The sequence below is a fragment of the Micromys minutus genome (assembly GCF_963924665.1).
Source record: "Micromys minutus genome assembly, chromosome: 22".
Lineage (NCBI taxonomy): Eukaryota > Metazoa > Chordata > Mammalia > Rodentia > Muridae > Micromys > Micromys minutus.
The window spans coordinates 7,150,733-7,164,077 of NC_137957.1; the positions used below are offsets into that span (position 1 = coordinate 7,150,733).

Here is a 13,345-nt window from a genome sequence, read left to right on the forward strand (position 1 = left end):
GGGAGGAAGGGGGGGGGAAGAAAGGGACAGAAGGGTAGGGAGGGTGGGAAGGAGGGACAGAAGGGAAGGGGGGAAGAGGGAGAGCGAGAGAGAGAGAGAGGGAGAGGGAGAGAGGGGGAGAGAGAGAGAGAGAGAGAGAGAGAGAGAGAGAGAGAGAGGGGGAGGGAGAGAGGGAGAGAGGGGGAGAGAGAGAGAGGCATGTTTTCCTCTGAGATCCCTGGCACTGTAATATTTGTCAGCTCCACCAGAGAGCAGCCTCTCTGCATTCATGTTCTACTTGGCAGATAATTGTCACGCGGCTCAGCATACATGCCAGACTGTAGGTTTGAGCAGAACCAACTCTTGGGGCTTTCACAGTCCTAAGAAATTCTCCCAGACCCCACAGAAGTGTCTCAGACACCCTGCAAGGCAGCTCCCTTTGAAAGTTCAAGGAGGTGACTTGTAGGGAATGGCTCTAGAATCTAGAGTGAGGCCACTTTTCTTTTTTTTTTCCAGCATGATATTTTTATTGGTTATTTAGGAATTTCGAACAATGTATTCCGATTACACACCCATACCTCCAAGGTTCATCTTCTCACCCTGTGCCCACACCACACATATATAAAGTACAGTTCGTGCTACCCTTGTTAGAGCATGGCCAAATGCCCAGCAGCCAGCCCCTCAAAGATAACTGATTCCTTTCCCATCCCCCCTCACTCCCGGAAGCCAACAGCTGTGAAGAGCTACATCTCTACATCCATCACAATCCTTAAGGACCCTCCCCAGCAGCTTCCTGACACACAATTTTCCTGGGGGTGAGGAAGAGGTTGCCGACTTCTCATTCTCCATTGTAGTCCTTGTCACCACCAAGTGTGGTGTGTGACCTGGCTATAAAAGGGCAGCCTTCTCTCCTTTCCCCACTGTGTAGCTGTCAGTCAAAAGGAGGCCCAGGGAAACTAGAACTTTCCCTGAGGCAGAAGAACTGCAGGAAACAGCACCTGCTCCAAAGCTCTGGACTGGCCCTGGCCTGGAGCTGTCTCCCGGAAGGCTGAGTGTCAACTTTGTATCTCTCCTGCACCTGGCTGAGACTAGGAGCTTGGGGACAGCCCATCAGTGGCAAGGGATCATTAGCACATCAGAGTGACATGCACACCCCATGGCATGGAAGGGTAATTGACACACTGCAGAGGATGAATCTGGGAGAAATGCTTTGTCCTTTCATGACCACAGCAGCCACACTGAGGGCATTTGCCTCTCTTTCGGCCTCTGTAGTGATCTCCCTGCCTTGCCTCCACCCCCACCGGATCAATCTGCATCTGCTTGTTTATGACCCTGCCATACTACAAAATCCATGTGTAGGTGTTGTGGGGTTTTAAGGAGTGGGGGCTCTATTTTTATTGGTCCTGGATAGAGAGGGCAAAGACAGACCAAAGACAAGACCTGTGTCCAAGTTCAGCTTGATGAACATTTTAGTTTGGAGTTTGAAGTTACAGTCAGGAACAGGTTATGTGGGTAGCTATGTTGTAAAAAAGCCCCCCACCCCACTCCAAAATAGGCAACGCTGTGAAAGCCTCATCCCATGGAGCTTCCAGGGGTCCCCTGCCATAGTTTACTACTTCACATCCTTGGGGAGGAGCAAGGATGCCTTAGCCTTCCCGCCCTTCACATGGGAATGTTAATAAGTCAGCCACAGGAGAGCCTTGTGCAGAAGATCACAGCTGTTCTGATTGAAGACGGCAATAATCAGATGTAACCCAGAGGAAGCAGGCAGTGACAATGGTTGCCATCTTCCCCAGGGTCTGTTGGAACCCACGCTATCATTTGGAGAGAGAAAATGGTCCTTACACAGCCCCCTAATTAGGAAGTGCGGGAGTTGCTAACTATTTTCCCAGGCCCTGCCTAGACACACAAGCAAGCTTTTCAGAACAGCTGCTTTCCCTTTATCTGAGCTAGCCTAGGAAGGTTCTTGATAGTAACTATCCAAATCTGAGGGTTGGCTGTTTTTGTTTTCTTGAAACAGACTTTCACTTTGTAGCCAAGACTGACTTCAAACTCAAGATCCTCCAGCCTCTACTTCCTGAGGGTTACAGGTATGTGGTACCACACAGATGTCTGAGTGCTGGGGTTACAGGTGTGCACCACCACAGTGGTGTGTACCTGTTCTTTTTAATCACCAAATCTGTTGTTAATTGTATGGAGAATTACTTAGGGCTCTAGAATAGTTATGTATCTAAAATGAGTGTGTCTACTTAAATGTCATATGTAGGACTTTGTGTGCATGTGTATGTATGAGCGTGTTCATGTGTGTGCATACTTGTGGTGTGTGTGTGTGTGTGTGTGTGTGTGTGTGTAAGAAAAGTGGCTTGTGCAACAGCACACATGTGGAGCCAGATGACAATCTCTCCTTCTGTGGTGGATCCAGGGATCAAACTCAGGTCATTGGCCTATATAGCCAGCCCCTTTACCTGCTGAACCACCTTGCAGGCCCTGTATCATCTTTTTTGCATATATGTATTTATGGAAAAGCCCAGTCATTTATCAACCTATCTACCCCAGCAGCCACTCATTTGTAAAAACCCTTTATTGTTGAAGAGGAGATACTGTATTTTAATGCAGGACACGGCAGAAACCATCACTGATAAGGAGGTTGAGGCTGTTCATACGCAGCTTCCATGCTGAGTAGGGAAAGGAGCCAACAGGAGGACCTCACAGGCAGGGAAGCAGGGGCGCAGGCACTGGGACGGCCACAGGGACCCTGTCTTTAGGATGCAGTCGGGGTCCAGGAGTAGAGTGCTAAAGACAAAAACAAACATAAGACTTTAAATCATATCTTTGTCCTACAAAAGGCCCACCATCCCACCCACTGAAGGAACAAGGGCCGGCCAGCTTCAGGGAAGGAAAAGCTTAACTCCCGGTTGTCCTTGCAGCCTTTGGGGGTTGGAGAACTAGCTGCTGATGCAGGTGCTTGCCCGTTCCCCTGAACACACACAGAAAGGTGAAGTGACCAGTATATCACCCAGGAGGCCCGCACAGACAGCCCACCCACAGTGACCAGTCGTCTCCTGCTCTTGGTCTTCCGAGGCAGGCTCTGAAGGGATTCTGTTTTCAACAGCTTCACGTGAATGAAATAGAAGGATGCAGTCATCTGTGCAGATCCACTTCTAATTGCCTTTAAATGCTAGCCCCTGGGGACTCCACGCCCTGTCTGTGCGACACCTAACTGGCTTAAAACACCCTTGTTGGTGAGATTAGGAAGGTTACAGTTACTGCAATCCCTCTGGAAGAGCTTGGATTCACCGGCAAATATTAAGATTTCCACAATGCATTTTCCTCTACCATTTGTATGAAATATTATGGCAAACACACACTGTAATTATCTTTACAGCCAGTGCATAACACCAGAGTATATCACCCAGATACGGCCGCCACGTAATTATCTGGACTGAAATAGCCATCTAATGAGAGCAAAATGGTATGGTATGCACCGTGTCATCAGCCAGTTACAGTGATTACAGCCCTTTATGCCCTCTCGCCCAACAGCAAAGGAGACCAGACCCCGGTCCTAGGGAGTCGTGAACAGGGGGTGTTGAGAGTCAGCCTCTTGGGTCTTAGACTGGCCACCCTGAATTCCCAGAGTGAGGGGAGAGAGGCAGGAGGCTGTGCGGGGGGGGGGGGCGGGGGGGCGATTGCAGAAGCTCCCAGATCCTCACTCATTCCTGTCTTCCTTCTCTTGAGAACCCAGCAAAATGGAAGGCATCAACTGAGCTGCTGTTGCCGCGTGTGGGTAGATGGTGTCAAGACAGAAGCTCTGTTTTGACTAGACTTCCCTGAGGAACTTTCACACTGCTGGAAAGTGAGGAATCTCTCAGCCCACCCAGTCCTGAGGTCTGACCTAGATGGCTTTAGGCAGTCAGATTAAAGCCAGCCAGGGAACACGTAAGGACATTCTCTGTCCTCTTTCCCCAACACCCAGCTCCCAGACCAGAAGAGCCATAATACAGAGGGCTCTCTGTGTGCCAGGAACCATCATAAAGGCTTTGTCTATAAAACCACAGCCCTGGGAGATTTTATCGCCACATCTATATTCCAGACGGGGAAACTAAGGCACAGCATTAAGTCACTTGGCCGAGGAGACACAGCTAGAGAAAAGCAGGTAGAAGACTGAGTTTAGATTATGTTCTAATACATTCTGCTGCTCCAAGGGGCTGAGATGTGGTTTCTGGCTCTTGCCACAGACTTTTAGTATCCCCGAATCTCTTCCTAAATCACAGTGTTCCTGACTGCATCCTGAGCAGTCTATACCTCAGCACAGTTCAACCTGCTTGGGAGACAAACACTCCTGCTGTGACTCGGACCTATAGTGAGTGATAGATGATCTCACCATCTTTTGTACAGACCACAAGAAGACGGTGTCCAGAACAACAGCTGAGCACTGGAGAAGCCCCACAGGTTTCTCTCCCTGTCTCCCACCCCTCAGTCTGTCTGCCCAGTAATCACTGGAATCCATGACACCGGAGAAAGAGATGAAAGAACATAGTATGTGTATGTCTAAGAGTCATTGTGCCTGATACTTGGGGTGCTGGGCTCTGTCCACGTTATCTGTGGTTTAGGGCAAAGGTGTGTGCAGCCATAGCATCTCTGAGACCCACAGCAAGACAGCTTCCTCTCTGCTGTCCCCTCCCCCTCCAGCCAACAGTACTTACCTTTTCTGCACTGGAGGCCTATTTGAGGAGACCAAAGCTGGGGGTGTTCTCTTCAACCACGTCAGCAGAAGAGTCTGGAGTGAAGTAAGGAATATGGTTAAGAAGGATTCTTCTGAATCAGGTCTGGATATGACAGACAGCTCTGAAAGACAGAGCTGGGAGAATTCAGGGAAGGCAGAGCCTTCTGTCCCTCTCTCAGCCAAGCTGAGCTGTCCTACTCTGTGCTCAGGGAAGGGGCTGATCCCCATGACTGAGAAAGAAAAGACCACAGACACTCAGGACAACTGATCATCTTCCTCTCTGGTGACAAATTGGGAGGCACTTCTGACATATTCTTAGCAGTACCCACACCCTCCTCTGGGTGTACCCTACCTGGTTGGCTGTTCCTCTTGCCCATAAGTCCCACAAAGAAGTCGTGCATGTCACCTGAAAGAAAAGACCGATGCTGTCAACATACATGCCAAGACTTCTGAGCCTGGAGTATCAGCTCCCTCTCACTAACTCTGTCCCCCATCCAAACCAGGTCTATGTAGGCTAGGCTGCCCTGGAACTTGCCATGTAGCCCAGGCTAGTCTTGCATTCTCCAGTCTCCCTAACCTCCTGTCTTCCGGAATTGCAAACGTATCTGGCTCGTCTTTGTCTCATCCAAGCCTGAACTCAACAGCTAGCAGGTCTGTTCTCTCTGCCCATCTTCTTTTCAGCCCTCCTACACACACGCACCCAACACACACTTCATTTCTTTCCTACTGCAGCAGGTGCTGGCTTAGCATCTTTGCCACCAGGAGAGCCTTTTAGTTCCCAGTGACCAGCCAGCCAGAGAGGGACGGTCTCCCACACCCCACACCTGTTTTTCTCTTGTTTCTCCTGCTGTCTCCCACTCAGCAAGGCTGGCTAAGCAATTGCAGCTGGTATATTGTCTGCACCAGCTGAGATGATGCCGGCCAAACTTGCCCATCGGCCCCACCCGTACCCATGGAACTTTGGACAAATGGTCACCACAGATGGGGAAGAAGCTACTCACGTTTCTGTGGAAGTGATGTCTCCTTTGGTCCTGTGAAGGCACGCACACATGTGTAAATGGAAACAGAGAAGAATTCAAATCACTGTCCCTATTAACTAGGACACCCCATCTTCCTCCCCACGAGGTGTTTCCCTGGCCAATCTAATCTCTAGAACACTGGCCCTTTGCCTTGCCCCTTGCCCGCCTGCCTCTTCCCTCTCCAGAGCCTCCTCCTACCCACGCTAGTCTTGCTCAGCACTTTCAGCAATCCTTCCAGAGAGACAGGGCGGCTGTTGTAGAGTCTCCGAAGCAGGGATGGAGGTAGCTGATAGAGATCAGAGTCCTTGTGGGGGAGAGGAGCAGAGAGCTGAGGGATGAGGTCCACACCCCGCCCACTTGCTCTCTTCCTGCACAAAACAAACAGCCTTACCCAAACCCACCACAGCTGGGCCCAACACCCCATTTCCTTCAGGATTTTCTCTTCCTCCCTGGAAGAGAAATAGGTGCATAAAGTATGGCACGTGGAACAGCAGCAGCAGGACCATGCTAGAAATCCAGTCTTACCTGAGACCTCCTGGACAGGACCTGAATCTGAATGTGACCCCATGGTGCTAATGTGCATGGTGAAGTTTGGAGCCATGTGGAGGCTGCCGGGTGGCTGACCTGTGGGCCTGATTGTCTGGGATTGACTTCCTGGGATGCTGATCTCCCAGGGTCAAGGGTGATTGTCTCCCGGAACTGCTGCCACCCCTCAGTGATAAAGTCACAAGTTCAAAGCCAGCTTGCTCAGAAACACGGTTAGTCCACTAAGTGAGCCATGAACTCTCCACACCCAAAAAAGCAGCTGTCCTCTCTAACCTGTGCTTGGTCCTGACGGGCAACCAGGGCACACGTGCAAGGATAAGACTCCCTACTGTGTGCAGTGTCCCTGGCTTTTCACTGCCTCTCCTTGCTCTTCCACACAGCTTTCTGCTTCTCGTGTTTGTTTCCTCTCCCCTTCCCGTCCTAGATCTAGAATTTCAGATTCCAGAGCTGCTGCCCCATAAAAACACTGCATTATCCTCATGGTTTTGTGTTTGTTTGTTTGTTTTCCCTAACAACTCGGGCACAGGAGAGCTGGTGGGTGCAGGACATACATGCCGTTAACTAGAGCCCAGAGAGGTGCTGCTTCTGACTGTATTGGGGGATGCGTGCCTGGACCTCAACTGTGCCCCTTGGGCTGCTGTGTACACCAGAATACACCCCAGATGAGCCTCCCAGGTACCACACACACATGTATGCCACCCTGTAGCCTCATCCTCACAGACCTTGAGGAGAGAGATGATTGATCTCTTTTGTTGACCAAGAGAGGCAGAGGGGTCTTCTTGTAGCCTGAGGCACTGAAACAGGCATCTCTGGAGAACCCAGACAGTGACACCCTGACAGTTCCACTCCCGCACAGGGTCCAGCCTGGATCTGACACTCTCTGAGCACTGGGTTCTGTTTGAATCTGGCGTGAGTGTTGCCACCTCGATGCCCTGGTGATGAGCACATGTCCTCATGTCCTCATGTGCACATGTGTGCTCTCCCTCCCCCCCATGTCCTCATGTGCACATGTGTGCTCTCCTCCCCCCCATGTCCTCATGTGCACATGTGTGCTCTCCCTCCCCCCCATGTCCTCATGTGCACATGTGTGCTCTCCTCCCCCCCCATGTCCTCATGTGCACATGTGTGCTCTCCCTCCCCCCCATGTCCTCATGTGCACATGTGCGCTCTCCCTCCCCCCCCCCTGCCCAGCACACAGCTTCCCAGAAGCCACTTTTTCCAAATTGTTCGAATACTCAGCCCACCTCCTGTATGTAATGAGATGCTAAACAGATTGGAGCTGGAGAAGGCACTGAGGCTTCACACACTGAATGTGTAATAAGTCCCACCTGTAATCATCTTAAAAGCATTTGTACCAATGTAACTGCTGTCAACTCAAAACCCCGAGAAGACTTCCTCCCTGCACTCCCCTACACCGACCTGACAGGGCCTATTCTTTTTCTTAGAAGAACTTTGGAGATTCAGGCTCACCCTGGCTTTCGGTTTTACTTATCTGACTAAGCAGAGGCTAGAAGTAGGCAGGGAAGAGGGGAGAAGGGGAAGGGTTGGAACCTTGGACACCTGAGACTGCAAGAGGTGGTTAAGAGGGGATCTGCATCTTGAAAATTAAAGAACACAAGCATACACACACACACACACACACACACACACACACACACATTGCAAACTGCTTAGTCCATACAATGCTGAACAACATTCTTTAGGGTACACTTTATCTACACATATCCAAGACACAAAGAGACGCCATGGAGACACGGAGACAGTGGACACAGGAGAGGACCAGAGATATAGAGAAATTAGAGACAAAATACCCGACCTCATAAGCTCACTTCTCCCCTGTAGAACCCCCGATCCTCCTAAGGTACTGGGCTCTGTCAGGGGACATCTCACCTTACTGAGCCTCCCGCCCTGCTCCTGTGGCTCCTCACACGCAGCCCCGAAGGTCCAAGCCAAGCTGAGGACAAGGACAGCGGTGAACAGCACGGTGCTCCTCATGGTGCTGAAGGACAATGCTAAGACAGAGGGAAGACAGCTTGGTGGAAACACAGGAGGCCCCGACCAGCAGCTGGCTTCCACCTTGATTTTCTAGCCCCCAGCTCCCCTATCCAAGCCCTGATCAGAAGAGCATCGGATGTATCTCTGAGAAGGGGCTACATCATTCTGATTCAGCTTCCCAGATCCCCATTAAGCATCCCCCCAGGATCTGCCCCAACAATGAGCAATGGTGGGGTGCTAGGATCTCCAGGTCCCACAGATGGTAGACTCACATGAGATACACTGTCGGTGTCTTTAGTCAGCATTGGAAGAGCCCCCGATACTGTTCTACAGTCCTAAGTAACCCAAGACTTACTCAGAAACTTTCTGACCTGTCAGAACCAGTCTTGATTCCGGCCGGCCCCAGATGCCAAACATTAACAGCTCTCCATCCTGCTGGGCATTTTCTGATCTCCTCCCTGGTGCCCTGCTTACCCATCAGAGGCCACCATCTTCTCTGTCCCCTCCTGACTGGCACCCCTCATCCTCGGTGCCAGCTTACCACCGTCTCCCACAGTCTCCCACAATGTCCTTCCTGAACCTACCTGTGGAGCTGGCTGTATGGCAGGATCAGGGAGCTGGTGCTGCTGAGACAGAGAGACAAGAGTGCAGGGGCTCTGGAAGGTGCAGGAACCAGTCCCAGCTCCCTGATAAAGGTTCTGGGAGGGTTTGGGGGAGTCGAGGGGAGGGGCTGAGAGTCACCAATCCCAGGGTGGCTGGAGGGGAGGAGGAAGGCTGGTAGGGGGGGAAATGCAGGCTGCAGTCACATACCCAGACACACTCGAGTATTACACATACACACACACACACACACACACACACACACACACACACACACACACACACACACACACGCACCAGGCCCAGCAGTGAGCTACAGTTGTCCAGCAGCCCACTTTCCAGAGGAAGCCAAGGCAGGTGCTTTAAGGAATGCTGTAGTGTGTGATTCTTCAAAATGTCACATGGCAGGTCTAGCCCAATAGGTGTGTCTCCTGGACCCCATTCCAAGAACTCATCAGCCCCTCTCCCTTTAGACAAAGCTCCAGGGTTGACTATCAGCCTGGAACAGCTCAGACAAGGGTCTCCGTCCCTGCCATCAAGATAATCCCATTTGAATGCTGGGGTGAAGCTGCTCCCCCTGCTCTTCTCCCAGGGGAAGCTCTTCTAGCCTCCTGGTTCTCACCCTGAGGAAGAGGAAGATGCAGTCTTCTGCACTGAGACCTCCCTCCCACCCACCCCTCTCCTTATACTGGAGTTCTGTCTGCTACCCCTCCTGTAGCAGTCTGAGAGAAGGAACAAACCCGCCCATCCTGCCCCCACCTCCCCACCTTGCTCCACTTCGAAACCTCGGCTCTTAATTGCCTCAGAGCTCAGACATCTTCCTTTCTGACCCTTCCGACCCCCCCTTCACATCCCACACAGACAAAGGGGCTTTTCTGTGGGTTTCTTAGCCTAGGAGAGAGACCCAGGGAAGGAGAAAGAGCCATCGTCAGAATTGGTGCTCAGAGAAGGCTAGTCATGCACTTGAAAAGCTGCAACTGGGACCTAGCCATAGGGTTTAGACACTCGCCAAGAGCTTAGATATGCAGCAGGCATTTCATTCTCCTCACCTCCACAATAGAAATAAAAATATACCCATTTTTCTGATTAGGAAACTGAGGCTGGTAGGTCTGGTGACACACTCCAGTATACAGAGCTACTAGCTAGTGAAGAGCCATGGCCTGGGGTTTTCTTACTCTAAATTACTTCTTATTCTTCTTACACCTCTTTTACTGCATGGCATGTTGACTTTCGGGGGAGGGCACAGGGGGCCTTCTTCCTGAGTCTCAGAGATTTGGAAACGTCAACCCTTTCACACGGGAGAGTGTGGTGTGTGACTCTCTTTACCATAGGCTTCTTCTCCATCACATTTAAAATTGGTACCCCCCCATGTTCCCCCACTGATGTTTTACTCATTGTCAAACGCACCAATTCTACTAAGCATCTGGAGAACAAGACTTTTGGAGTCCTGTTGTGCCCTCACCCTACAGTGCATGGCATTATCATAGATGCTCCATAAAAAATTATGAAGAAGGAAGCCAGAGCCAAGGTTTTTCGGTTTTGCTTTTGTTTTTTTAATTTCCACCCCAAACATGAGCATCTGAATTGCTTATTGGGTCCTGAAGTACTTTCTCCATTTTATACACCCTGGGACTTGGGTCACAGTGATAAAGTCTAGCTGGCTACACAGGGCCCTGTGTTCACCCCAGACTATGGGCAGCTGCTGGGTATCAAGGTCTCTTTATGATATGGGAGGCTAATGGGGCCTCATTAAAAGCTTCTCATTACCCAGTTAATTGCAGGCTGTGTGGGCAAAGAACAGGGGCCAGCACCCAGAGTTGCGAATACTTGCCAAGGAGAATAAAAATGGGGGGCTGTTTACATTTGAATTGCTTGACACGTTCCTTAGAGAACTGTTTCTAAGTGAACCTTATATTGCTCCCCCCCTCTAACCTCACCAACCTGGGGACAGGAACCAAGCTGGACAGTCCAATGGAGTTTGCTGTGCAAGAGCAGATGTGAGCCCAAAAGCTGAGGACCAAAAGCCTGGTGGCCCCAGCTCTGTCAGCCCCTCCCCCACAGCCCTGACATCAGGGAAGCAGGACTTCTGCAAAGGTCTACCATGAATAATGTCCTTTGATGATGCTGGAGCTCGAGAGGATGGCAGGAGTCGGGGTTGGGGGGAGCTGATCACCCCTTGATCTCTGGGATTAGTGGAAGACTTGAAAGACTGGATGGCAGGAGCTCGGGTGGTGGAGGAGGAAGGCTGCAGAGAACTGGAGCAGGGGCGCTTTGCCCACAAATCATGTGCCAGTGACATGCCTGTTGCAAGGAGTTCTATTTCTCTGAACATCTCAGATGCTGTCACCGTGGAGAAGGCAAAGTCGGGGTCTGTAGCAGCAGGCACCCCCATCCCTGACCACACGGTAGGTGTGTCCAGAGCTGAGACAGGTTACTCTCTCTAGGGCACATGTGCCTGTCCTCCCTGTGCTATGCTGTGGGCTCCCTTGGCATCCGGAGAGACACTGAGCCGTGTGTGACAGAGGACAGTGCTCTGACCAATCAGTACCTCCACCAAGAACTAGGACGGGCCCTGAGGGCAGAGAGAGGAAACAGGAGGCTGGACTGTGTTGGAGTTGCAAGCCCTTGAATGGCTCCCCAGCAGGGGGTTTGGGGGAGGAGGAGGAGAGGGGTAGTCAGGGTGGCCCAGGATGCTTGTGGCCTCTGAAGGAACCTACACACTGAGGGGACTGGATGTGCTGAGGCAGAAGGCTGGAGTGGGACCAGTTGCAGATGCACCTGATCTGCAGTGGAAAAGTCAACTCCAGCTCTTTCCATGGGGAAAATGGACCCGGGGCTCCCGAAGAAAGGAGCTAGGAGGCAGGGGGAGGCAGGACAGGGTATTGAGCCCTCCCCATTCTTGAACTAGCCTCATCTGTCATCATGGAGGAAGAATGGAAGCTCAAACCCTACTTAGCCCTCCCCATCCCGCCCCCACCCAGGGAGCTGGCAGCTCCCTCAACTCTGGGAAAAGAAAAGCAGGAAGGGGAGCAGCAGCTGCATTTTCTCCTGAAATTGCTTCTGAAAATGACCAGACACTTCACTGGGAGAGTGACGACAATTTGGGCCCTGGGAGTCTGAGCCGAGGCGGAGAGCGGGGGCGATCGGGTGTGGGTCACCACCCGCTCTGATTCTGAGAAGTCAAGGTTGGCGTTGTCATCTGGGGAGTGGGAGGCTGGACAGAGCCTGAGCTACCCCTCCTCCAGACTCAGCACCCTCCAGACAGGCTCACGCTGCCCAGGGCCGTTTGCTGCCCAGAGCAGGGTATGCGGAAGCTTGGGGCTTGGGCTCGGGGATAGAGAGATGAATCTGCAGGCGGGAAGGTAGTTAATCAGGTCTCCCCGCCAGTGTGATTACATGGGCCTGTGAGCTGCCTACCAATGGAGGCCGCAAGGGACCCCAGCCTCAGGACTCTGCAAGCTCAGAGCTCAGTGGAGGAGGCAAGGGGGAGGCAGGGAGGGTGGAGAGACTTCCAGAGACAGAACTACGGTGCCCTTCCTGCCTCTCCCTGAGTACACGTCTACATTTTACTGCTGTGTGCGGCGTGTTCCCCCAAGACAGAACAGGGTGGTGAGACCAGACAGTCTATCGGGAAAGAGAGACAGAGGACAGAGAGGAAAGATATAAAATATTACGTACTAACATTGTCAAAGCCCACACAAGCAGAACCGGTGAGGTGAATGACACCAAGCAGAGGAAAGTACAGAAGACAGGAGGGACAGAGTCAGTCCTAGAGATGAGCATGTCTGAGCCAGGGGGTCTGCCCGTCAGAGGCTGCCATCTCTGGGGCAGAGGCTGGGGGAGACCCTGGGAGTGTTCCTGTACACCCCAGCTTGCTTCAGCTCTCACGAGCCCTGCAGCCTTAGGTTTCTTTTCAGGCTCTAGGTCTCAGGAGCCTAGTCTCCAAGAAGGGCAGCCTCAGGTCTTTCCTCCAGGGACACATTTAATGAATCAGCTTGTTGGCCACCTGCGACCTGAGCCCCATCCCAGACTTCTACACCCCCAACCCCACTGTCTCGAAACTCTGCCGGAGCTCAGCCGGTCAAGGAGGCCAGAGACAATTCTCCTTTCCCCTATTGTCTCTACTGTCCAGCTCCCAGGGACACGGGGACGTGTGGCGGGGGATGGGATCGGAGTATAACTGTAAAAGTCAAGGAATGGAGGCATGAATGTGCTTGCGTATCTGAATGAGGAGAGGAGGAAATTGGGCCCACGAGCACTGCCCAGACCTTTGTGAACCACTTGATTTATTAACGGGTAAACGGGCTGAAGCGGGGAGGCTGCTGCTGCATCTGGGTAAGAATTCTAGAAAGGTCTAGGGAACAGAGGGGCCATCTGTCTTCAAGGGTTCTTCATCTCTGAGCTGCGCTTCGCGGTCAGAAGAGCTGGACACCGAGTTCTACTCCAGAGGAAGGAACTGCATCTTGGGGAGGCCCCAACCCCC

General features: G+C 52.0%; 1 protein-coding gene across 1 annotated transcript; it reads right to left on the reverse strand.

Moving 5' to 3' along the window:
* Positions 1 to 4,700: 4,700 nt before the first annotated feature.
* On the reverse strand, positions 4,701 to 8,262 carry TAC3 (tachykinin precursor 3; the record flags this gene model as incomplete). The annotated part of the gene is made up of 5 exons (XM_080935242.1): positions 4,701 to 4,756; positions 5,055 to 5,108; positions 5,704 to 5,733; positions 5,920 to 6,025; positions 8,158 to 8,262. 5 exons carry the CDS (start codon positions 8,260 to 8,262, stop codon positions 4,701 to 4,703), a joined length of 351 nt encoding a protein of 116 aa, XP_080791368.1.
* Between the last annotated feature and the right edge of the window lie 5,083 nt (positions 8,263 to 13,345).